The sequence below is a fragment of the Mustela erminea genome, chromosome 8, assembly GCF_009829155.1.
Source record: "Mustela erminea isolate mMusErm1 chromosome 8, mMusErm1.Pri, whole genome shotgun sequence".
NCBI classification, from domain to species: Eukaryota; Metazoa; Chordata; class Mammalia; order Carnivora; family Mustelidae; genus Mustela; species Mustela erminea.
Genome location: NC_045621.1, coordinates 81,906,774 through 81,930,344, shown reverse-complemented (window position 1 = coordinate 81,930,344; position 23,571 = coordinate 81,906,774). Strand labels below are relative to the sequence as shown.

The following is a 23,571-nucleotide window of genomic DNA, read 5'->3' as shown; positions in this document are numbered from 1 at the left end:
CCTGATTCTGAGTGTTAGTGAGATGGAGGTAACTTTCATACCACTCTTTCTTTTCTGTTTTGACCTATGTCTATTAGGCTTACCCCAAGCCATATAAACAAGGTAATAATGGAATTTCCAGGGAAGATGAAGGAAAAATGTTGTAGATATGTAGTTTTTTATGTTAAATTAAGAAAAGAAGGAAAACTACTGTTTTATAATATAAACTATAAAAATAAAGCTTGACTAAATCTTAAATGATGAGTCTATGTAAGTGCTAAACTTACCAGAATCTTAGAGGCAAAGAGAAGATTTTCATAAATAGCAGAAGAGGATATACATGGGTTTCAAAAGTTTGAGAACCATGGCCTGAAGTGCTTTCCCAAAACTACCCTTTTGTCACTTTAAGAAACTTTTCAAGGGTCTTAAAATTATGCAACTCTCTTTTACCAAATAATTCTCAGTAAATTAACAAACTGGCTATTGATTTATATACAGATATAGTTATCTCAGATTTATTTGTAGTTGTGAAAATTCAGCAGAAAATCTATGTTCACAAAAGAGAAGTAAATAAATTATAGACATAGATATATCTCCTAAAATTCTATCCAGCAATTGAAAGTCATATTTTGGAAAAGTATTTAATACCATAGTCAAATGCTCAGGATGAAAATAAAGTGGTAATGATTCAATATTTAAAGGAAAAGATGCATTTATAACATGGAAAATACTTGGAATCAGTGCAACTTTGGAGAACAATTTGGCAGTATCTGAAAAGTTGAGAATGTACAGACTCTACAACCTAACATTAATGCGATAAATATGCCAGTAGATGAATAGTTGTATAATCATATGATACAATACCATTCAGATGTTAAAAATTAACAAATTGGATCTGTATATCTGCAGCAGAGATAGATCTGTGTATCTCAACTGAGATAGCTCTCAATTTTAAAAAGCAAGTTGCAGAATGATATGTATGTGTGAGAGTGTTTATAAAATTTTAAAACACATATAACACCACCAAAAATTGTTTATGTTGAAAATATAAATAGGGAATAAAAGCATACCTGGAAGAAAGAGGACTGGAATCATGATGGTGGTTGCCTTAAGATAGAAGAGAAGGAAATAGGGCTAAAAAAAGATGAGATGCGTGAGGGAGATAGTATTTAACTCTAACTGTAATAGTACTTTGTTTTTAAACATAAGCAGAACTGACAAATGCTTTCATTGTGAATTTGGAGTGGTGTTTTATTGTTTGTTATTATAAATTCTTTTTTAAATTGTGCTTTTAAAACTTTCGAAAACAATGATTAAAGTACATTCAGGTTTGCAGTGGTTGTTATTCAACAGTGAGATTACAGTTCAATTTTCATTTTCACCTTCAAACATCTCTGAATTTTCCAAATTCACAAAATGAATGTTGAGAAAATCGGGGCCACTTACAGATAAGTAAATGATAATTGTGTAGTTTCTGGGCCTCTGCTCTGTGAAGAGTCCCTAAGGCTCCTGCAACTGAGCTGCTTCTAGAAGGCCCAAGTATCAGCAAAAAAGGATGACCTCCCCTGGAGCCAAAAGGGAATAGAGGACTGGCTGCCTGCATAGTGTGGAGATATTAGACGGCAGTGTCCTGGGAAGGAGGCAGGGGCCTTAGCCAGTTGATCTCAAACTTGAGCATGCATCAGAATCACCCAGAGGCTTCTTAAAGAACAGAGTGGCCCCCAGAGTTTCTAATTCCTTAAGTCTGGGGCCAGGCCTGTGCATTTGTATTTCTGATAAGTTCCTGGACATTACTGACAATAACGATGTTTGTCCCAGGACCATGCTTTGGGAACTGCTGGTCTAAGCAAAACCCAGCCATCAGATATTTGTATTTTTCATTACTGAAATATGAGAGAGACATTTGGCAGGAATCAATCCAACGTTACTCTCTGGCAGGTCCACAAATTACTTAATGGAGAGAGCCAGCCTGCCTCAGGGAAGTTGGCATCACATGCAAGAGTAGACAAACACACAAACAAACAAACAAACAAACAAAAATAAATAAATAAATAAGGAAAGAAAGAAAAAAGAAGGAAGGAAGGGAAGGCGGGGAAGGAGAGAAAAAAGAAAATAGGCCTCAAATTATCAGAAAGCTCAAAAATAGGAGAATGAGAGCCAGTCCAATCTAATGATCAGCAACTTTTTTCTCTTTTTATTGGGAAAGCAAGGTAATAAAATAAGCATGAAAAGGACTGTTAAAAAAAAAAAAAACAGGTTCAATAATCAGGGTCTGTTACTATTTGACAAAACTGGGAGTCCAGGATGACACAAAATTCATGTCTCTTTCCCATCTTTCAAGTAGCGCTGGGAACTCCACTGGGGAGGACTGACCCTTCCTTGTTCTCTCCATCCTTTCTCATCCTTCCTCCCTCTTTTCTTTATATTCTTCCACACTGAACAGCTCCTTACTGGCAAACATTACCCTGGGCTATGGATAAAGAAGTGCCTCCCATCTTGATACTCCAGCCAGAGCATAGTACCCTGTACCTAGTAGCTGCTGACTATCAAATGAAACTTGAATAAACACATACATCATCAGCAGGAGTCACGGTTAAAGGTACAAGGAATGGGAGACAAGTGGGTCATTTCTGTGAGAAGCATAGACACAATGGAGTGGCTCCAGCAATGTTAACAGCTTGAGACACCACTGGGAATGATACTACTGGGCACTTTTCTTTGTACCCCACATTTTTCCCAATAATTTTTTGCTACTTTTTCCATAGCTTGTTGATGTTTACAACACCCATGCACATGGTTTATGGCTTTCAGCTAAATGAGTATATGCTAAATTACAATACCTTTGCTCTGTCTCTGAGCCCAGGCTACAAATAGAGCATATGCCTGAATACATGAAGCCTTTTAGTGTAAGGCTTTCTCCTGTTTTCTCAATAAAGACAGGCCCACAAATGTTTGGGGCTGACTTAAATTGTAGGCTTTTAGGGATGTAGATAAACTAGTTATGTGTCTATTTACACAGTTTAATTAGTTAAGTTACACATATATATTTTAAACATCTAAAATAGCCTTTTATTGAAAAATTTTAAACAATTTTAATATTTTCATGATTCTTACGTCCTTTGACACAGTTTTCAAGAGTGTATCATCTTCACCTTCAGTTAAGTTGTTTGAGTACAACATTTTTTGAATCTATAGATGATGCTATCATTGGACATTTTTATCCCAAGCCATATGTCCCACTCATAAAATACAACAAAAAAATGATTTTTTTATTCATCCTTTAGTATAAGTTCATGAGTCCCACAATGTAGTTACCCACTACATATTAAATTGATTATAGAAAGGCTTGTATACCACCAGAAATAATGCTGGCAATTGTTACATCACATTCTCCATTAGGATTAAGTACTAAATCTTTTAAAATTTTTATTTGCCATCTTTATTTTATTTAACAATTTCATTCTTTCTTTCAAGCTTTCCACAGTATCACTGATTGCTGTTGTCTCAAGCCAGTGTATTTTCCCCAAGCAGCACCTTATGACTTAATAAAGGAATTAAGAGAGTACCCCATAATAGACAGGAATTTGGAAATCTTAACTATAAAGCAACTCCCACCCTTATATTCCAGAACAGTGGGAGGAATCTCTTGTACTTGAAGATGTGCTGTATATTTTCTTTTAATTTTTTTAAAAAACACCTGTTCTTCTTGAGGCCAATATGATGATTTGGAAAGAAAAGTAAATTTTAGGGGCATATACAATTAAAAAGTGATAAAATGTAATTGGATTAATATGAAACTTCCCAATTGTAAGAGCATAAGAGGCGATAATAAGAGGCGATAGATATATTGTTATTGTAAGAAGGAGGTTGGGTGCATGCATGCATGCGTGTGTGTGTGTGTGTGTGTGTGAGAGAGAGAGAGAGAGAGAGAGAGAGAGAGAAATGCCATGATCATGTATCTATCTCTAATAATTAGAAAGTTACATGTGGCAAAGAGCAAGCAAATTGGTTAACTAGAGTAAGGGGATCAAGTCGGAAGAAGAAAGCAAGACAAACTTGACATGTAATTTTGACGGCAGAGAACACCAAAGTGGTTTGGTGCACTTAGGAGTTTATTCTATTTTTAAACATGTGCAGCTTCTCAGTTTTCAATATTAAATATAAAGTTTACACATTTGCATATGTTTCAGGCTACATTATTGGAATTTTGAAGACATGAAAACATCAGATGAACCAACCTACGACATCTTGGATTCTGATTGGAAGATGAAGAGAAAATTTAAAGAATGTGGCCTCTAAAGGCGGGTAGTACCTGGAAATATTAACCGACTCACACTGTAAAAATGAGACCGGTCTCTAGACTATAGAGGTTATTTTAGTCTGACATCAAGGTTCAAGACAAAATGTTGAACTAAAAACTGTACACTCCTCCCCTCCCCTAATTCAGGCAGGTACCAGCATTGGTGAATATGATTTTCCTTAGTCAGAAGCACTCGTTTTTACCCATGTAGACCCATCCTTAGGAATTAAATATTGTTTATTTAATGTAGATTATAATGGAAAACTGATTTTTTCCACAATGGCAGATTTCAAGGACTTGGTTCCAAACTGAGCAGAAGCTTCCCAATGCATTTTGTACAGTCTGGGAAAAACTGTGCTGCATTGGCCATTTTTGAAGGCCATCATGCCCTGTAATATAAGGATATCATCTTATTGCTGATATCTTTGGAGAGTCCCAAGCAGACACAGAAAATGAATGGAGGCAAGGACTGTGACGGAGGGGACAAAGATGGAGGTCTTCCAGCTATACAAGTTCCTGTGGGTTGGCAGCGTCGTGTGGATCAAAATGGAGTGCTTTATGTCAGGTGAGCTGCCTTATTACCTGTGTCACTCCAAGTGTGCAGTCCCAAAATTAGGGAAGTAGTGTCTGCTCTTTTGAGGAAACAACATACCATCACTGACAGCACCTCACATAAATTTGAATAAATGACCTTTGTGCTAGAAATATTCGAGTGTTTTATTTTTGCATTGTAAATTGCCTTAGGCTACAAGAGAAAAATTTTATGCATTACTTGTATTTATATAAGGTGTCATTCTGCTTATCTCTGTAACAAGGATAAAGAAAAATATAAAGATTTCTAAAAGAAACATATAAGCATCATTACCATTCACAGGAGAATGTAAAATACTAGACGTAGACCCGACAGGTCTTGACAATATTTTCTTGTCCTTCTAGTGCTTCGGCTGGTTTTTCTGATGTAAGGTTGAGTATTTTTATCTATAGGCAGTATCAGTTATGAGTCTTCTTAATTCCTGATATTAATTAAAAATAATTTCCCTATTTTTTTCTGTGCAGTTTTTAATCTATTCTATTGCAGATAATAGTAAAAAAGAAAAAGTCATGATGGAGATGGCTCTTCATCTCACAAGTAAAAATCATACAAATAAAATGCAAATGCCTGCTCTTTTTAATTTTGGTGACATATATCTAGTGTACAATGAGTCGAATGGAATAACTGAACTGTTGACAAGAAGTTTCAGGGTTTTTTTAAACTGACCTAACACTGTATTAGTTTTATTAGTACAACATAGTGATTCAATATTTGTATGATTATGAAATGGTCACCTCAATAAGTCTGGTTATCATCAATAGCCATACAAATTATTACATAATTACTGACTATTCCCTACGCTGTCCATTACATTCCTGTGTCTTTCTTATTTTGTAACTGAAAGATTGTACCTCTTTATCCCCTTTATGTATTTTGTCCGTCCTTCCACCCATCTCCCCTTTATCAGCCATCAGTTTGTTTTCTATATCATGAGCCTGTTTCTATTTTGTTTTGCTTGTTCGTTTATTTTGTTCTTTTGATTCCACATATAAGTAAAGTCATACAGTATTTGTTTTCCTCTGTTTGACATATTTTGCTTAGTGTACTACCAGTCCATTCCTCCATCTTGTCACACATGGCAAGATCTCACACTTTTTCTTCACTGAGTAATATTCCAGTGTGTGTGTTTGTGTGTGTGTACCATATGCCCTTTGTGCATTCTTCTATCTATTAACATCTAGGGTGTTTCCATACCTTGGCTATTGTAAATAATGCTGTGATGAACATGGAAGTACAAATGTTTTTTTGAATCAGTGTTTTCATTTTCTTTGGTTAAATACCTAGAAGTGGAATTACTGGATCATATGGTATTTCTATTTTTAATTTTTTGAGGAAGATCCATACTGTTTCCCAAACTTCTTGTTCCAATTTACATTCATACCAACAATGTACAGGATTCCTCTTTCTCTACATCCTGACCAAAATTTGTTATTTCTTATCTTTTTAATGACAGCCATTTTGATACCTGTGAGGGGATATCTCATTGTGGCTTTGATTTGCATTTCCCTGATAATCAGTGATGTTGAGCATTTTTTCATGTGTCTGTTCGCCATCTCTATGTCTTCTTTGGAAAAATGTTCATTCAGGTCAACTGTACATTTTTTAATCTCACTGTTTGCTTTTTGGGTATTAAGTTGTTTGAGTTCTTTCTGTATTTTAGATGTTAACCCCTTATTGGATATACCCTTTGTGAGTATCTTTTCTTATTCAGTAAGTTGTCTTTTTGTTTGTTGGTGGTTTATTTCAGTGTGTAAAAAGATTTTTAGGTTGATATAGTCCCATTTGTTTATTTTTATTTTTGCTGTCCTTGCCTGAGGTGACAAATCCCCCCCCCAAAAAAAATTGCTAAAATTGATGTTGAAGAGCTTACTGCTTATGTTTTCTTTTAAGAGTTTTATGGCTTCAGATTTTACATTCAAGTCTTCAATTTTGAGCTTATTTTTCTGTGTGGTGCAAGAAAGTTGTCCTGTTTCATTGTTTTGCAAGTAGCTGTCTAATTTTCCTAGCAATGCTTATTGAAGAGATTATCTTTTCCCCCATTGTTTACTCTTGCCTCCTTTGTTGTAGATTAATTGACCATATAACCATGGGTTTATTTCTGTACTCTCTATTCTATTCCATTAACCTATGTATCTGTTTTTGTGCTAGTACCATATTGTTTTGACTACAGTAGCTTTGTAATATTGTTTGAGATGGGGACTGTGATTACCTCCAGCTTTGTTTTTCTTTCTCAAGATTGGACTTGGCTATCCAGGGTTTTTTCTTCTTTTTCATTTGTTATTTTGTTCATTTGGGTCCTCTCTCTTTTCTTTTTTTCTTGATGAGTCTAGTTAAATGTTTTCAATTTCATTTATCTTTTCAAAGAACCAGCTCTTAGTTTCATCAATCTTTTCTTTTTTTTTTTTTTTAATTTTTAGTCTCTATTTCATTTATTTCCACTCTAATGTTTATTTCCTTTTTCTACTAACTTTGGGTTTTATTTGTTCTTTTTTAGTTCCTTTAGGCATAGGATTAAATTATTTATTTGAGATTTTTCTTGTTTCTTGAAGCAGGCCTATATCACTATAAATGTCCCTCTTAGCACTGCTTTTGGGGTGTCCCATAGATTTTAGAATGTTGTGTTTATTTGTTTCAATTTTTTTTTTCTTCTTTAATTTATTCATTGGCCACTGGTGGTTCAGTAGCATGATGGTTAGTCTCCATGTGTTTGTGTTTCTTCACTTTGTCTTCTAGTAATTGATTTTACATTTGTTTTATACTGTTGTGGTTGGAAAAGATGGTTTGCATGATTTCAATCTCTTAAATTTATTGAGACTTATTCCACACCCTGACACCGTGCTTCGTGTGCTCTTGAGATGGAATGTTCTGTATATATCTAATAAGTCAATCTGGTCTAGTGGGTCATTTAAGGCCAGTGTTTCCTTATTGATTTTCTGTCTGGATGATCTATCCATTGATGTAAATGGGGTGTTAAAACCCCCTCCTGTTGTAGTATTGCTGTCAGTTTCTCCTTTTGTGTCTCTTAATATTTGCTTTATTTTTTTAGGCACTGCTCTGTTGGGTACATAAATATTTGCAAATGTTATATCTTCTTGTTAAATTGATCCCTTTATCATTTTATAATTTCCTTTTTTTAATCTCTTCTTACAGTCTCTGTTATAAAGTCTATTTTTGATGTAAATATTGCTTCCCCAGCTTTGTTTTTGTTTCCCTTTGCATAGAATATCTTTTTTAATTTCTTCAGTTTCAGTCTGTGTGTGTCCTTAGATCTGAAGTTAAGTCTCTTACAGGCAGCATACACATGGGTCTTATTTCTGTTTTTGTTTTTTTAATCCCTTCGGCCACACTGTATTTTTTGATTGGAAACATTTTAGTCCATTTATACTTGAAGTAATTATTGATATGTGTGTACTTACTGCCATTTTGTTGTTTTCTGGTTGTTTTTGTAGTTCTTCTCTGTACTTTTCTTCTCTTGCTCTCTTCCTTTGTGATTTGATGATGCTCTTTAGTTTTATGTTTGGAATCCTTTCGCTTTATTTTTTGTGTATCTATTTTTTCTGTTTGTGTATCTATTTTGTGCATCTGTTTTTGGTTTGGGGTTACCATGAGGTTCATATATAACAACCTATATATTCAACAATCTGTTTTAAGTTGGTGGTCACCTAAGTTTGAAAGCATTCTAAAAACACTACATTTTTGCTCTTCCTCTACCCATGTTTATGTTTTTGATGTTATGTTTTACATCTTTTTATTTTGTATATCCTTTAATTATTGCAGATATCATTGATTTTGTCTTCTAATCTTCTAATCTTCACACTAGCATTATGAGTGGTTTATCCACTACCTTTCCTGTATATTTGCCTTTAGCAGCAAGATTATTTTTTTCTTTCATATATTTTCTTATTTCTAGTCATGGCCTTTTCTACTTAAAGTAGTCCCTTTAATATTTCTTGTAGAGCCAGTTTACTTGCAATGAATTCCTTTAGCTTTTGCTTGTCTGGGAAACTGTCTATCAATTCTGATTGATAACTGTGCCAGGTAAAGTATCCTTGGTTGTAAGCTTTTTCCCTTCAGCACTTTGAATTTATCATGCCACTCTCTTCTGGCCTGCAAAGTTTCAGCTGAAAAATCAGCTGATAGTCTTATGGGAATTCCCTTACATGTAACTAATTGCTTTTCTCTGTTATTTTTTTGGGTTGTGGGGGAGGATGGGGGATGGAATTCTCTCTTTATCTTTAATTTTTGACATTTAATTATAATGTGTTTTGGTGTAGATCTGTAGGTTTATCTTGTTTGCGACTCTCTGTGCTTCCTGAACCTGGATGTCTCTTTCCTTTCCCAGGTCAGGACATTTTCAACTATAATTTTTTAATAAGTTTTCCAATACTTTCTCTCTTTCTTCTACTTATGCGACCCCTAAATATAATGTGAATGTTGGTATGCTTGATGTTGTTTCAGGGGTTTCTTGAACTATCCTCACATGTTAATTTTTTTCTTTTTTGTCATTCAATTTAGGCTATTTCCATTACTCTGTCTTTCAGATTGCTGATCCATTTTTCTGTATCTTCTAATCTGTTGTTTATTCCCCCTAGTGTATTTTTCATTTCTGTTATGGTATTCTTCAACTCTGATTGGTACTTTCTTTTATTTTCTATCTCTTTATTGAAGTTCTAAATGTGTTTTTCCTCCATGGTTCTCACAGTTCAGTAGCCATGTTTATGACCATAACTTTGACCTCTTTATCAGACAGATTGTTTATCCCTGTTTGTTTAGTTCTTTTTGAGGTTTTGTCTTGTTTTTGTTGAACATAGTCTTCTGTCTCCTCATTTTCCCTACCTCTCTGTGATTGTTTTTATGTATTAGGCAGTTCAGCAACCTCTCCTGGTCTTGAAGGAGTGGCCTTATATGAGATGTCCTATGAGTCCTAGAAGTGTAGTCCTCCCTAACCACCAGTCAGCTGCTACAGAGGTATCCCTCATGTGGGCATTGTGTACCATTCTGTTGCCTTGGGGCCACAATTGCTGTGGTTGTACTGCTGGGCAGGGCTGGCCCCTGCCCTGGCTGGATTGTGGCCTCAGGGTAACTGCTGCAGGTTTGCTGATGGGCAAGATTAGGATCTTGTAGGCTGCAAGGCCTGGCAGAGACACAAGGTTGTGTAGGGCTCAGAGCAAGACACACCCCTTTGCATTAATGATCTAGTAGGTTCCAAAATGGTGCCCACCAGTGCCTGGATCAGCGTGGCAGAATGAGGTGGCAGAAATGACTGTCGCCAATGTCTTAGTCCTTGGGGAGAGGCCCTGCTGCCTCCTGCTTCTCCAGCAGACTCTCCAAGATTGGTAAGTAGGTATCTTCCACTGTGGCCTACGCACTTTTCAGTCTAGTGTTTTTGCTCTAGTTTCTGGGTCAAGCAAGTCTATGCATGAGCCCTTTGAGAGCAGTTTTGTTTTGTTTTGTTTCCTATAATTATGTAGTTTTTCTGGACGTATTTTCTGTTGGTTTTTCAAAGCCAGCTATTTTGGGGACTTGTCCCTCCTGTGCAATATCTAAGGGTTGGGTTGTCTGATGTGGAGCTTAAATCTCTTATTTTTTAGGGACGAGTTCCATACCTTTTAGATTCTTCCTGACTGTGGAACTCCATGCCTCAGGTGTGGTTTTTTTCCTTATTGAGACTGTATCTCTGCCACTTCCATACACCTCGGGGCTGCCCCATGTTGTGGAAGCTCTCTGTTCATCTAGTTTCTAAGTCTTTAAGGAGCAATATTCCATATGTAGTTGTAGGTTTATTATGTGTATGGGAAGAGTTGAGCTCAGGATTTTCCTACACTCATCTTGAATGCTTAACCAAGTTTTAGTCTTATTATTAAACAAATGCCACCTAAGATACTTATTTTGTAGTTTATCAGGAAGTATATATGAAAGGTTATGATAATATAAATCTTTGTTTGTGGTGTAATAAAAAAAAACTATCAGAAGCAGACTTAGGACTTTTTAACAGATATCACATTGCATCATTACATTAATTAATGTAATGTAACCCCATTACATGGCATTAATGCTATTTCTTTCAGTGTGGTTATTTGTATCCCAGCTTCAGTGGAATTCTGTATTTGAACAAGGATGTATTTTTATAAATGAGATCTTTTCTATTGTATAAATACAAATGATTTCATACCTTAACAACTCAAAAGTCAGTTCAGATTTTCTCTCAGGTTTGTTTGCTTTGTGTAAGTTGTTTCTTGAGGGAAACTTAATTACCTATTGAAATTGTTTTGCGCATAAGTATTTTATTCCTGAAATGGTAAAGATGTACCCTATATTAATTGGAGTAAAAGGAAAAGAAAGCAGGGAATGTGGGGCTCATCCCATAGTAGATAAGATGGATAAGGACACATACGTTTTTCAAAGTGTTCCTATTGCCAATGTTGTTTAAAACTGCTAAAAATATTTTGATGTAATATAGCAAGATATCAATGTTACTGTTCATATTTGTGGTTATTCTAGGCTATAAAGAGCAAATATATATATATATATAATATATATATTCAGCTTAGAGCAAATAAGTCTAAAATTTTAATAATTTAAATTTTTTACTTTGTCTTCATTCCTATGGAAGATACATCAGCTTTTCAGATTGCTGAGAGCTAAGTTAAATCAAGTTAAGTTTAAGAATCTGTCATTCATCTTGTTCATTCATGATTTTCCAAGTGTAAGTAGACTTCATTATCTGGTACTGTGAGTTCTCCCAATCCAGAGCTATACACTAAGAATTATTTCAGAAACAAACTTCACTAGATAAGGTTAAGTACCATCAAATAAATTCAGTCAGCATGGTTTTTATTTGTTTGTATATATAACTGGTTAAATTACTACTTAAACATATATAGGAGGGTAGTCCTCCTTCTGTAGCTCCCTTCTCAACATGCAGTTTGCTTGTAATTTTTAGGTTGGTCTCCAGCTGCTCCTGCCTGAGGGTAGCATCGAGGCTGCACATTAAATTTCCCACCTGCTTCCAATCTTTTGAGCTTTATCTGTGCCGTTAAGACTTGTAACTATTTTTTACATTAATTATTACTCCCAAAAGTTAATTAAAGAGCTACAGCTGAAGGAAAGAACTCAACTGACTGATTGAGAGGAAATGTTTTTAAAGTGTCTAGAGTAGAGTACTCTAATGAAATTCAGGAATTTTTGTCTTCGGATTTAATTTTACAGTTAAATTCCTCTAGGATTCAGGCTGTACACTTTCTTTAACTATAAAATGCTAGGCAGTTTCTTTTCACAAAATTCATTAATTCTTCATATGACAACTAATTAGGAATCTTATTTTATCAAAATTGCCAGACCTTCAAAGTCATCTGGTTGCCCCTATCGCTAGGTTGGAACACTGAGCCACCCAGGCGCCCCCAAATAGCCCATTTTAAACTGACCTTCATTATAAATAAAAATCAAAGACTTATCCTATCATCTGAATTAGTACCTAATCTGTAGACTTAAACTTGATCAATATTCATATATTAAACTGACTTTTTGACCCACAGAGTAGTAACATTGAGAGCACTACCCCAATTACCAACCAGAAGGCCTGCATGTCTCCTCTTTACTTGACAGTCTGGTTTAGTTCTTCAGTACAATTTGAGTTGGGCCACACTTGTCTATCTTCAAAGAAAAACATGGATTAGGGAAAAAAGGAAACTCTGTTTTTACATTGAGGCAATATAGCTCTAGACTCCAAAACTGAAGAGAAAAACTTGTTAGCTCCAACTTTTATAGATTTAGTCACTTTCTGGTTTAACTTCCAACATGTTCCTAAATTTCAGTCTTTCCTCAAATAGCTTTAAAGGTAGATTTTCTAGGGGCACCTGGGTGGCTCAGTGGGTTGAAGCCTCTGCCTTCGGCTCAGGTCATGATCCCAGGGTCCTGGGATCGAGCCCCACGTAGGGCTCTCTGTTTGGTAGAGAGCCTGCTCCCTCCTCTTTCTCTGCCTGCCTCTCTGCCTACGTGTGATCTCTCTCTCTCTGTCAAATAAATAAATAAAAATCTAAAAAATAAAATAAAATAAAGGTAGATTTTCTAGTTTAAAATAATGGTTACTTTCATGTAGTTTCCTTGGTCCTTCTTGCCTTCTTCTGTACTTCTTTAAGAATAGCATTTTTTTCATCCTTAGTGCACTCTTGGTTTTCAAAATACTTCTACTTAATTTTCTATGACAATCTCTATTTTTCTGAGAAATAGTTTGGTTAAAAGAAAGAATGATAGCGTTAAAGGCTATAATTTAGTAGATAACGTAATACTGACAAAGCAAATGTTTTTCCTTAGTAGGAAAATGTTATCATGTAAAGGACAGTAAGACTATAAATTATGCCTTTTTTCATATGATATGTGCAGTCAGAATTATTTCCTGATGTTTTTTTAAACTATTTTTACAGTCCCAGTGGGTCTTTGTTATCTTGCTTGGAGCAGGTTAAAACATACCTGCTTACTGACGGAACATGCAAGTGTGGCTTGGAATGTCCTCTTATTCTTCCCAAGGTAACCATTTCACAATAGATCTATTGGCAGTGCTGTATTTTTTTAGGTGTTTCATATATTTGTTTTTCTCATTTGGCATTTCATTTTTATATTACTTCTCCAATCATATATGCACTTTAAAGTCTTTATCTAATTAGATACCTTTGCATACGTTCTGGAATGCTTAAAATTGTAGGAAATATTTCAAGTCCTGGTCATGTTCAAAAGTGACAAACCTATATTCATATTAAGTATTTCATCAGAATCTCTTTAGCACCTTTTTATTTGAGCTATACACATGCTCATTGTTTAATAGTGCATTTTCCCCCTACTATAAATATTCAATCTATAATGTGATTTTTTTTGCACTGGTGTTGATAAATCTGCCACAAATATATCTAAAATCACAAGGCTGAACCCTCTGAGCCAAAAGTAAACTGTTTTAGTCCTTTGCAAGGTAAAAAATACAGTCATTTTAAATAATAAAATATTTTAGAATAGCATAGAAACAGGTCACTATTCTCTGAATATCTATTATGTGCTAATCTTAGAACTAAAGTTTAATGGACAGCTTTTCCTTTTATTTGTGTCATCACATTCACCCCCAGAAAAGCATTTGAAACAGACTGTAAGTATGTACACAATAAGTAATAAGATTTTTTTTAATAGAGTAATAGACATTTTAAATCCATGAAAAAGTAATATTAATACAGTAATAAAATAAAGCCAAAGAAAAAGTAAGCATGTAGAAATGTCAGTTCTTAGAGGTTTTTAAATGTACCGTAATCTATTTTTGGACTGTTATAACATTAGGAAGTATCTAAAATTGCAAACATTATCAGGTATTATAACTTTCCATACATTTATCTTGATTTGATTGTCTTATTTTCATTATTTACTTTGTCAGTAAAGTACAAGAGTTCATCAGAAGTATTTATTATACTATACATAAAGTTGTTTTCTTAAATTTAAAAACTTGAGATGGTTTTATTCAAATTTATGGTTTAATCTATGCAAAACTTTTCTTATAACAAGAGAATTTTTTCTAATTTAATGTTTTCACACACATATTCTAAACAGAGAATTTTTTTTTCCAGGTGTTTAATTTTGATCCTGGAGCTGCTGTGAAACAGAGAACTGCAGAAGATGTTAAAGCAGATGAAGATGTCACAAAGCTATGCATACATAAAAGAAAAATCATTGCAGTGGCCACACTTCACAAAAGCATGGAAGCCCCACATCCTTCTCTGGTGCTCACCAGTCCCGGGGGAGGAACAAGTATGTAATGTGGTGAAAGGTTTAGAAATTTTTCTCCCCATCTTTTCTCCTGAGGAATCACTGGAAATCACTTAGCCAAACATTTTCTGAGTCCCCTTTTTAAAACACGCAGAATGCTTTTAAAGTTGTATGTTTTATCATTTTTTGACAAATAGCAAATTAGTCTGAAAAATTCCTATGAAGTTATCTCCCCAGGTTTCCTACTTAAATAATTGAGTCAACTGAGCAGAATAAACACCAATTAACACATACAAATGCTATGCAAGTACACAGAGCTGAGGTAACAAATGAAAAAGTATCATTGATTTTTAGAAAACAAATGTAACATTTCTCCTAGAGTTGGTTTGGATGTGTGGTATCAAGTCCTCAAACAGAACCAGCAATATTGTCCACAGCTAACAGCATTATTCTTTTTTTTAAAAGATTTTATTTATTTATTTGAGAGAGAGAGTACGTGTGCACACGCGTGGGGGGGGGCGGGGAGGGGGACAGAGGGAGAAGCAGACTCCCTGCTGAGCAACAAGTAGGGCTCATTCCCAGAGTCCTGGGGTCATGACCTGAGCTAAAGACAGATGCTTAACTGACTGAGCCATGCAGGTGCCCCCAGTGTTATTCTTTCAGTCACTTAGTAGCTATTTCTTGAACACCTACTAAGAGAAATCACCTGATCAAGAACTTTTCATACCTCCACCACACACACACACACACACACACACACACACACACACACGCTTTTATTTTTTAAAAATTTCAAAGCTGCAGAAAAATTACATAACAGTTCCCTTAGCACCCAAGTACCCTTCATTTAGATTTGACAATTAAAATTTTGTGGCAAAAGTTGCAAATACTATGACAGTTCATCCCTAAATACATCAGCACACATCGATGTTCACCTATGGAAACCACAATCTAATTATCATATTCAAAACTTAGCACTTATTATCTAATATGCAGTGTTCAGGGTTGCCTGGGTGACTCAGTTGTTAAGCGCCTTTAGTTCAGGTCATAATCCCAGGGTCCTCAGATCTAGCCCTGCATCGGGCTCTCTGCTCAGTGGGAAGTCTGCTTCTCCCTCTCCGACTCCCCCTGCCTGTGTTCTCTCTCTCACTGTCTCTGTCTCTGTCAAATAAAGTCTTTAAAAATAATAATAATTGGGACGCCTGGGTGGCTCAGTTGGTTAAGCAGCTGCCTTTGGCTCAGGTCATGATCCCAGCGTCCTGGGATCGAGTCCCACATCGGGCTCCTTGCTCAGCAGGGAGCCTGCTTCTCCCTCTGCCTCTGCCTGCCATTCTGTCTGCCTATGCTCTCTCTCTTCCCCCCTCTCTCTCTGATAAATAAATAAAATTTTAAAAATAAATAAATAAATAAATAATAAAATAATAATAATAATAATAATAATAATATACAGTGGATATGATTAGAAAGTAGTTGTCCTAATAATATCCAGTTATTCCAGTGGTCCTAATAAATTCTAATTGTCCTAATAATTTCTTCAATTCTTAAACCCAGGATGCAATCAAAGATCATACAATTGCACTAAATTGTTATACTTCTTTCATCTACACCAATTCCCCAGTCTTTTAAAATCTATTTTTGAAGAATCTAATTCAACTTTACAGATATTCCTCAGTTTGTATTTGCCTGATTATTTCTTCATATTTATTCATACTCAGGTTAAACACAGTTTAGTGGAATATTGCATGGGTGATGTTATATCATTAGGAGATACAGAATATCAGTTTATCCCATGTTGATGACATTAAGCTTGAGTGCTTGGTTAAAGTTATGTATATCCAATTTCTCTGTTGTTAAGGTAACTTTTCCCTTTGTAACTAATCTGTAATTTGTGGTAAATTTTCCCTTTTAACTAATCTGAAATCTGTAAAAAAAAAAAAAAGTATGATTTTTTACATTTAAGATGTAAAAAATACTTTGAGACTCAGAAACTTTTTATGTGAATTAGGATGTGAGCTCCCTCCAAAATATTACAGTCAACTTAACAGTTGTGTAATAATTCAAGACAAAATATGGCTGAGCACCAAAGCATTTGTTTATGAAGAATAAGCGATTCTGTTCTCAGAGTTCTGAAAAATAGGAACAATGAGTATAATTTGTAATGATTAGAAGAGGTTTTATGGTAGACCTCAGATTTGAACCAGCCCTGGAAAATAGTAAGATTTGGAAATCTGAGGGGAATAAGAAAATTCTTATTCAGTATGAGTAGAGCATAATTAAGAGATGATGTGGAAACTAATCTGAATTGAGTGAAAGATTAAATTCGCATAGGTAAATTGAGACCAAATTACTACCAGCTTTAGATACAAAGAGGAGCAGTTGTGACATCATACAGGTAATTAAAGAGTCACACTTAGAACTTGTGAAGAGAGCATGAAAAGACAAATATGGCAGTTATTAACAGAGAACTCCTCTTCAATAACCTTCCAACCTTTGAACTTTAACAGGAATGATCAGAAAAATTTCTCCACTAAGGTATGTAAAAAAAAATTTTTTTAGGGAATTTTTCTTTTTCTTTCAATGAGCTACATTTTTAAAAATTCAAAGATATTACAACAATTTAAAGACATATTTAATAAATTATCTGAAATTTATCATTATCTTGCCACCTTGATAAAACTATGTTTTCGTTTTGCATATTACCTTGCATATTATCTGCTGCCATTCTCATACCACATTATATCAATTTTACCTCTTTCTACAAAGTCTCCCTTGTCACTTTTTTAATGACCCTAGCAGAATCTTGATCTAGGTCTTTTGTCATACCCTATACATACAAGTTTCATTATTGAAATTAAAGGTAAATCTTTAACCAGTATAGGTATAAGAGGTATATCTCCATCCCCTTTTAAAATGTTATGCTTTATTGGATTAATCGCTATCCTTTTACTAGCTTCAGACATAGCATTTATTTTAATTTCCTAATATTAAACTGTATTATAGGGTTGGGATTTAAATAAAAGTTAAGGAGACTCAAGTAGTACTTTTCACTCCTCTTCATTTTACATATATGAGGATATATTTAGTTTCTGTCTCTTATTTTGAAAGGTCTAGTTGAGTATACATGAAAGCACTTGATGAGTGCCCAGCATTTCCATTTGCCAACTCTTGTAATACTTCGGTTGCTAAGTATAACACAACATCAGCATGACTTTTGTTTGTTTATTTAGTATTCCTATCATCTTAAAGATGGTAACTACTTTTCCCCAGGTATGGGAGAAATCCTTTCTAAACCACAGCTGTTTTCTAAATTCTGTTGAATATAAGAATGCCAGTGTCTGTATTTTTAAACATTGAACTGTATGTAATTATAGAAATAACAAAAAAAAGACATAACTCAGTGATTTTGTTACTAATAAGGATACAGTTCATCACATAATAATGCTAATGATGTTAATAATAGACAACTGTGCTCTCACTAGATGCTAGGTGCAATGCGCCAAATATTTTCCATATATTACTTCTTTAACATAAACTTTAAAGTTCTGTCTTTAACAAGAAAATAAGTTCAGTTGGGTGTATCTTCTGTAATTCTCTTGTATCATTGGTTCTCAACTTTTCATATATTATGTGCAGAAACCACTCTATCAAATAATCTTTACCATGCCAGAAACAGAAAGCCCAGTTTTCCAAGAAGAATATATATTCACTTCATTCTCTTATTTCTTTAATGCAACCGACCTAGACTTCTGTATACCTCAGGTTGAGAACCTCTGTCTTAGAAATTGTAATGAGGGGCACCTGGGTGGCTCAGTGGGTTAAGCCTATACCTTCAACTCAGGTCATGATCTTAGGATCCTGGGATCAAGCCCCACATCTGGCTCTCTGCTCAGCAGGGAGCCTGCTTCCCTCTCTCTCTCTCTCTGCCTACCTGTGTCAAATAAGTAAATAAATAAAATCTTTTAAAAAATTATAATGATATAATTTTACCTGTATACTGTCTAGCAGGTAGGAGAACTATATTTATCTTAAGTGTGTGATTATCCATTTAAGTAAATATACGTCCAATTCCAAGTGAACCCAAGTATACTTGCTAATATATTGCTAGCCTCAGAATTGGGGTGGCCAATATATAGTATAAATAGTACCACTTTCATCACCTGTGCCTGTAATGGACTCACTGACATTTTCTCACAGAGCCCAGCCAGGGTGCAACATCCTTTTGACATAGCTCACTAAGCAGCCACCACCAGTTAATGGAAATTGGCATATGAAGCTGATTTTATTTGCCATCTGTTTTAGAAGGCACAACTTTGTAAATTGTTAAACATCCTCAGGGGCTTAAAAAACTTAAACTTACAATTCTGACATGATAGAATGAAAATTCTGTATGATGAGCAGGCTTGCTTTTGTTGCCTATATTCTGTCTGATCTCCAAAAGAATGGAAGGGATTCCAAAAAGCCAGGGAGGGAGCAATGCTTGCTATTAAAAGAGAATACTCAGTTGGAACCCAGTAGTGAAGATTTTAGCATTCTGAGTAAATCCTGCATAGGAATTCTGTCCTAATAAAAGAATCACAATCTTTTACCTAAGTTGGTTGTTACCTAAGGCTGATTTTACAATAATGGCTTATCAAGGGCAAAGGAATTGCAATATTCTATAATTTGTTACAATTTTATTACAATATTGCTACAGACTTGAAGAAGCTAAACTTGATTGCAGTATCACTGCACTTAGCTGTTGTTTGTTATCATTCCCATTTTAAAAGATTCAAAATCCCATTCACTTAATTCACTAAAGTTAAGGCTCTTTTGCTCTCACAGTGAGAATGTTGAGATAAGGAAGAGTTTTCGTTGCTGTCCTGAGCAAGTTTTAGTAAGGTAACAGAAAGATGGATAGGGTAACAAATTTTCTGGTGAAAATATCAATGCAATACACAACTAATGAATCACTAAATACTACACCAAAAACCAGTGGACTGTATGTTGGCTAATCAAATTTAAATTTTTTTTAATAAGCAATGTATTCAAATTACAAGAAAATATGCCATACAGATTATAATTTTCTTGTTCCTTTTTTTATGTATCTATTTGACACAGAGAGAGAGATAGTGAGAGAGGGAACATTAGCATGACAAAGGAGAGAGGGAGAAGCTGACTCCCCACTGAGCGGGGAGCCTGATGCAGGACTTGATCCCAGGACCCTGGAATCATGATCTGAGCCAAAGGCAGCCACTTAATGATTGAGCCACTGAGGCACCCCAGTTTATAATTTTCTGTTGTAACCATGTTCTTAAAAAATTCAAATCCGACAAGATAGTAACATCTCCATTTCCAAAGAGGCTGTCAGTCTTGATTTTTCACATTATAAATATTATTAGAATGGCTAATGTGAGTATATGCTGACTCAAATCCCCATCCTTTCTCAACTGATAAGAAGTAAACAAACATAATGACCAGTTATTGAGAACTTTTGGTTCTCAATAATGTGTGTTTTTTCCATCGAAGTTTACTGTAGAGCACAGAACTTTTTTTTAAGTGCATAGAGTCACAGCTTCTGTTTGCAAATTTCTATTCCAGATGCCTTCCCTTCCTCAGTTCCTCCTTTCCTTCCCTTCCCCCATGCCAACACAAAAGAATTGAGACCACTAACAGAATTTTTGTTTGTCTTTCACATCAGATGCAACTCCAGTAGTACCTTCACGGGCAGCAACTCCAAGATCCGTAAGAAATAAGTCGCATGAAGGAATTACAAATTCTGTAATGCCTGAATGTAAGAATCCTTTCAAGTTAATGATTGGATCATCAAATGCCATGGGAAGGCTATATGTACAAGAATTGCCTGGAAGCCAGCAACAAGAACTCCACCCTGTCTACCCCCGGCAGAGATTGGGCAGCAGTGAACATGGACAGAAATCTCCATTCCGTGGCAGCCATGGAGGCCTACCCAGCCCAGCATCATCAGGTTCCCAGATATATGGAGATGGCTCAATCTCTCCAAGGACTGACCCACTAGGAAGCCCAGATGTTTTCACAAGAAGTAATCCTGGTTTTCATGGAGCTCCCAATTCTAGTCCTATTCACTTGAGTAGGACTCCTCTTTCTCCGCCGTCGGTAATGCTACATGGTTCTCCTGTACAGTCATCCTGTGCAATGGCTGGAAGGACTAATATACCTCTTTCCCCAACCTTGACTACAAAGAGTCCAGTAATGAAAAAACCAATGTGTAATTTTTCAACTAATATGGAAATACCACGAGCAATGTTCCACCACAAACCACCCCAAGGCCCACCTCCCCCTCCTCCACCTTCTTGTGCTCTTCAGAAAAAGCCATTAACATCCGAGAAAGATCCACTTGGCATTCTTGACCCTATTCCTAGTAAACCAGTGAATCAGAACCCTGTTATCATTAATCCAACTAGTTTCCATTCAAATGTCCACTCTCAGGTACCTGTGATGAATGTAAGCATGCCTCCTGCTGTTGTTCCTTTGCCAAGTAATCTCCCTTTGCCAACCGTAAAACCTGGTCATATGAATCATGGGAGTCACATACAAAGAGTTCAGCATTCAGCTTCAACCTCCCTGTCCCCTTCTCCAGTGACATCCCCAGTGCACATGATGGGGACTGGAATTGGAAGGATTGAGGCATCGCCCCAAAGATCACGCTCATCTTCCACATCATCAGATCACGGAAATTTCATGATGCCACCTCTAGGACCCCAGGCCACTTGTAGTGGTATTAAGGTTCCACCCAGGTCACCAAGGTCAACGATAGGGTCCCCAAGGCCATCAATGCCATCAAGCCCTTCTACCAAGTCCGATGGACATCATCAGTACAAGGATATCCCTAACCCATTAATTGCTGGAATGAGTAATGTACTAAATACCCCAAGCAGTGCAGCTTTTCCTACTGCATCTGCAGGAAGTGGTTCTGTAAAGAGTCAGCCTGGTTTGCTGGGAATGCCTTTAAATCAGATCTTGAACCAGCACAATGCTGCCTCCTTTCCAGCAAGTAGTTTACTCTCAGCAGCAGCCAAAGCACAGCTAGCAAATCAAAACAAACTTGCTGGTAACAACTGTAGCAGCAGTAGCAATTCTGGAGCTGTTGCTGGCAGTGGCAACACTGAAGGACATAGCACTTTAAACACCATGTTCCCTCCTACTGCCAACATGCTTCTCCCGACAGGAGAAGGGCAAAGTGGTCGAGCAGCACTAAGAGATAAGCTGATGTCTCAGCAAAAAGACTCATTGCGGAAAAGAAAACAGCCACCTACCACAGTGTTGAGTTTGCTCAGACAGTCTCAAATGGATAGTTCTGCAGTTCCTAAACCTGGACCCGACTTGCTAAGAAAGCAGGGTCAGGGTTCCTTTCCCATCAGTTCAATGTCTCAGTTACTACAGTCTATGAGTTGTCAAAGCTCTCACTTGAGTAGCAATAGTACCCCGGGTTGTGGGGGCTCAAATACTGCTTTGCCTTGCTCTGCTAACCAGCTGCATTTTACAGATCCCAATATGAACTCCAGTGCTCTTCAGAATTCACTGACACAGACCATACCTTTGAGAGGGGAAGCCGTGCACTGCCACAATGCAAACACTAACTTTGTTCACAGTAACAGTCCAGTCCCAAACCACCATCTCGCAGGTTTAATAAATCAGATTCAGGCTAGCGGGAACTGTGGGATGCTCAGTCAGTCGGGCATGGCTTTAGGAAATTCATTACATCCCAATCCACCTCAGTCAAGAATTTCAACGTCCTCCACTCCAGTGATACCAAACAGCATTGTTAGCAGCTATAATCAAACAAGTTCTGAAGCAGGTATGGTTTTATTAGAAAAAAGTACCCCAAGGTACTAAACTTTTCTACTTTTTTTAAAATTTGTACCAAAATATTTATTATGATAAGAAATGATCCTTTCCCTGTTGTGAAATTGTCATCATTTCTTTAGTATTTATAATTTTATTTACAGAATGCTAGGGATTTGTCTATTAGAAAAAAAGAACAAGCAAGGGGATTCCATATGTTTCCGTTATTTGTTGTTGATCTGTGTCATTTTGAATTTTGTTTGACTTTCAGTTGGTTTTATAACCATTGGACTCTAAACTACAAAAGAAGCCATAGAAGGCAGGGTTTCCTGGTTCATGAGACATGTACTTACTTGGTCTATGCCAACATAAAAGTCATTTCCCCTAGCTTTTGTTTGTATTCAGGTAAATGAAGCTCATCTTGGAAAACCCAAAAAGGCGAAAATAAATGGATTTTTTTTTTGTTCTTGCTGCTGACCAGAAATAGGTGAATGGATAGGAAAAGGTAACTAGAAGTTGTATGAAGTAGAAAGCTGCCTTCTAATGTGTTCTCTTATCCTAGTTTGCTATCCTTTATTATTATTTGTTTGAGAAAATTCAAAAGTGAATATTGGCTCCTCCCTTTAAAAAAAGGTAATAATTTAAGTTTTCTAATAAAAAAAGGCTTGAAAACCTGATTTCCAGAATTTTTGATCTTGAAATTGTTTTATAGTTTTCTTATAGAAGTTAATCATTATTTTTACCGTTGACATTAAGGTTTTGAACCCAAATTTATTCTATCTCTTCATCCGCTTTAATGAAGGAGACAAATTTATTTAAAAGTAGACACATTAGAATGAACTGTGTTTTGTGCAATAGAGTTATCAGAAATTGTTATAAAAATCAGTAAAGAAGCACTAAAGAGGTGAATTCATCAAGACATCAGTAAATCTGACCATGAAAAGCATAGAAAGAATACCCAAAACCCAACACTAATGATTTGAGAGGTCTATAGGAAATGACAGGGAGGAAACAAAAGATAATGATAGAGACAGTATTACTCAGATATGAAAACAGTGGGCTTTGCAGACCAGATGGCTCCTGGAGATGAGGAAATTGCTGAGGCTTTTACTAATAAGCTATTTTGTAGATATGTATAGACTGTAATATACCATCATGC

General features: G+C 35.8%; 1 protein-coding gene across 5 annotated transcripts in view; it reads left to right on the top strand.

Annotated features, from left to right (window-relative positions):
- The window catches only part of MBD5 (methyl-CpG binding domain protein 5), a 178,220-nt gene that overhangs the window by 111,710 nt on the left and 42,939 nt on the right, over positions 1–23,571 (top strand). For 4 of the 5 annotated variants that reach the window (XM_032354060.1, XM_032354061.1, XM_032354057.1 and 1 more), the window contains 4 exons: positions 4,170–4,844; positions 13,295–13,397; positions 14,474–14,654; positions 20,290–22,425. In XM_032354060.1, the coding sequence (XP_032209951.1) occupies positions 4,732–4,844; positions 13,295–13,397; positions 14,474–14,654; positions 20,290–22,425 (2,533 nt within the window). In that variant the 5' untranslated portion in view covers positions 4,170–4,731. Of the gene's footprint in view, positions 1–4,169; positions 4,845–13,294; positions 13,398–14,473; positions 14,655–20,289; positions 22,426–23,571 lie in introns of those variants that run through there. The other variant, XM_032354059.1, reaches the window with a different exon arrangement.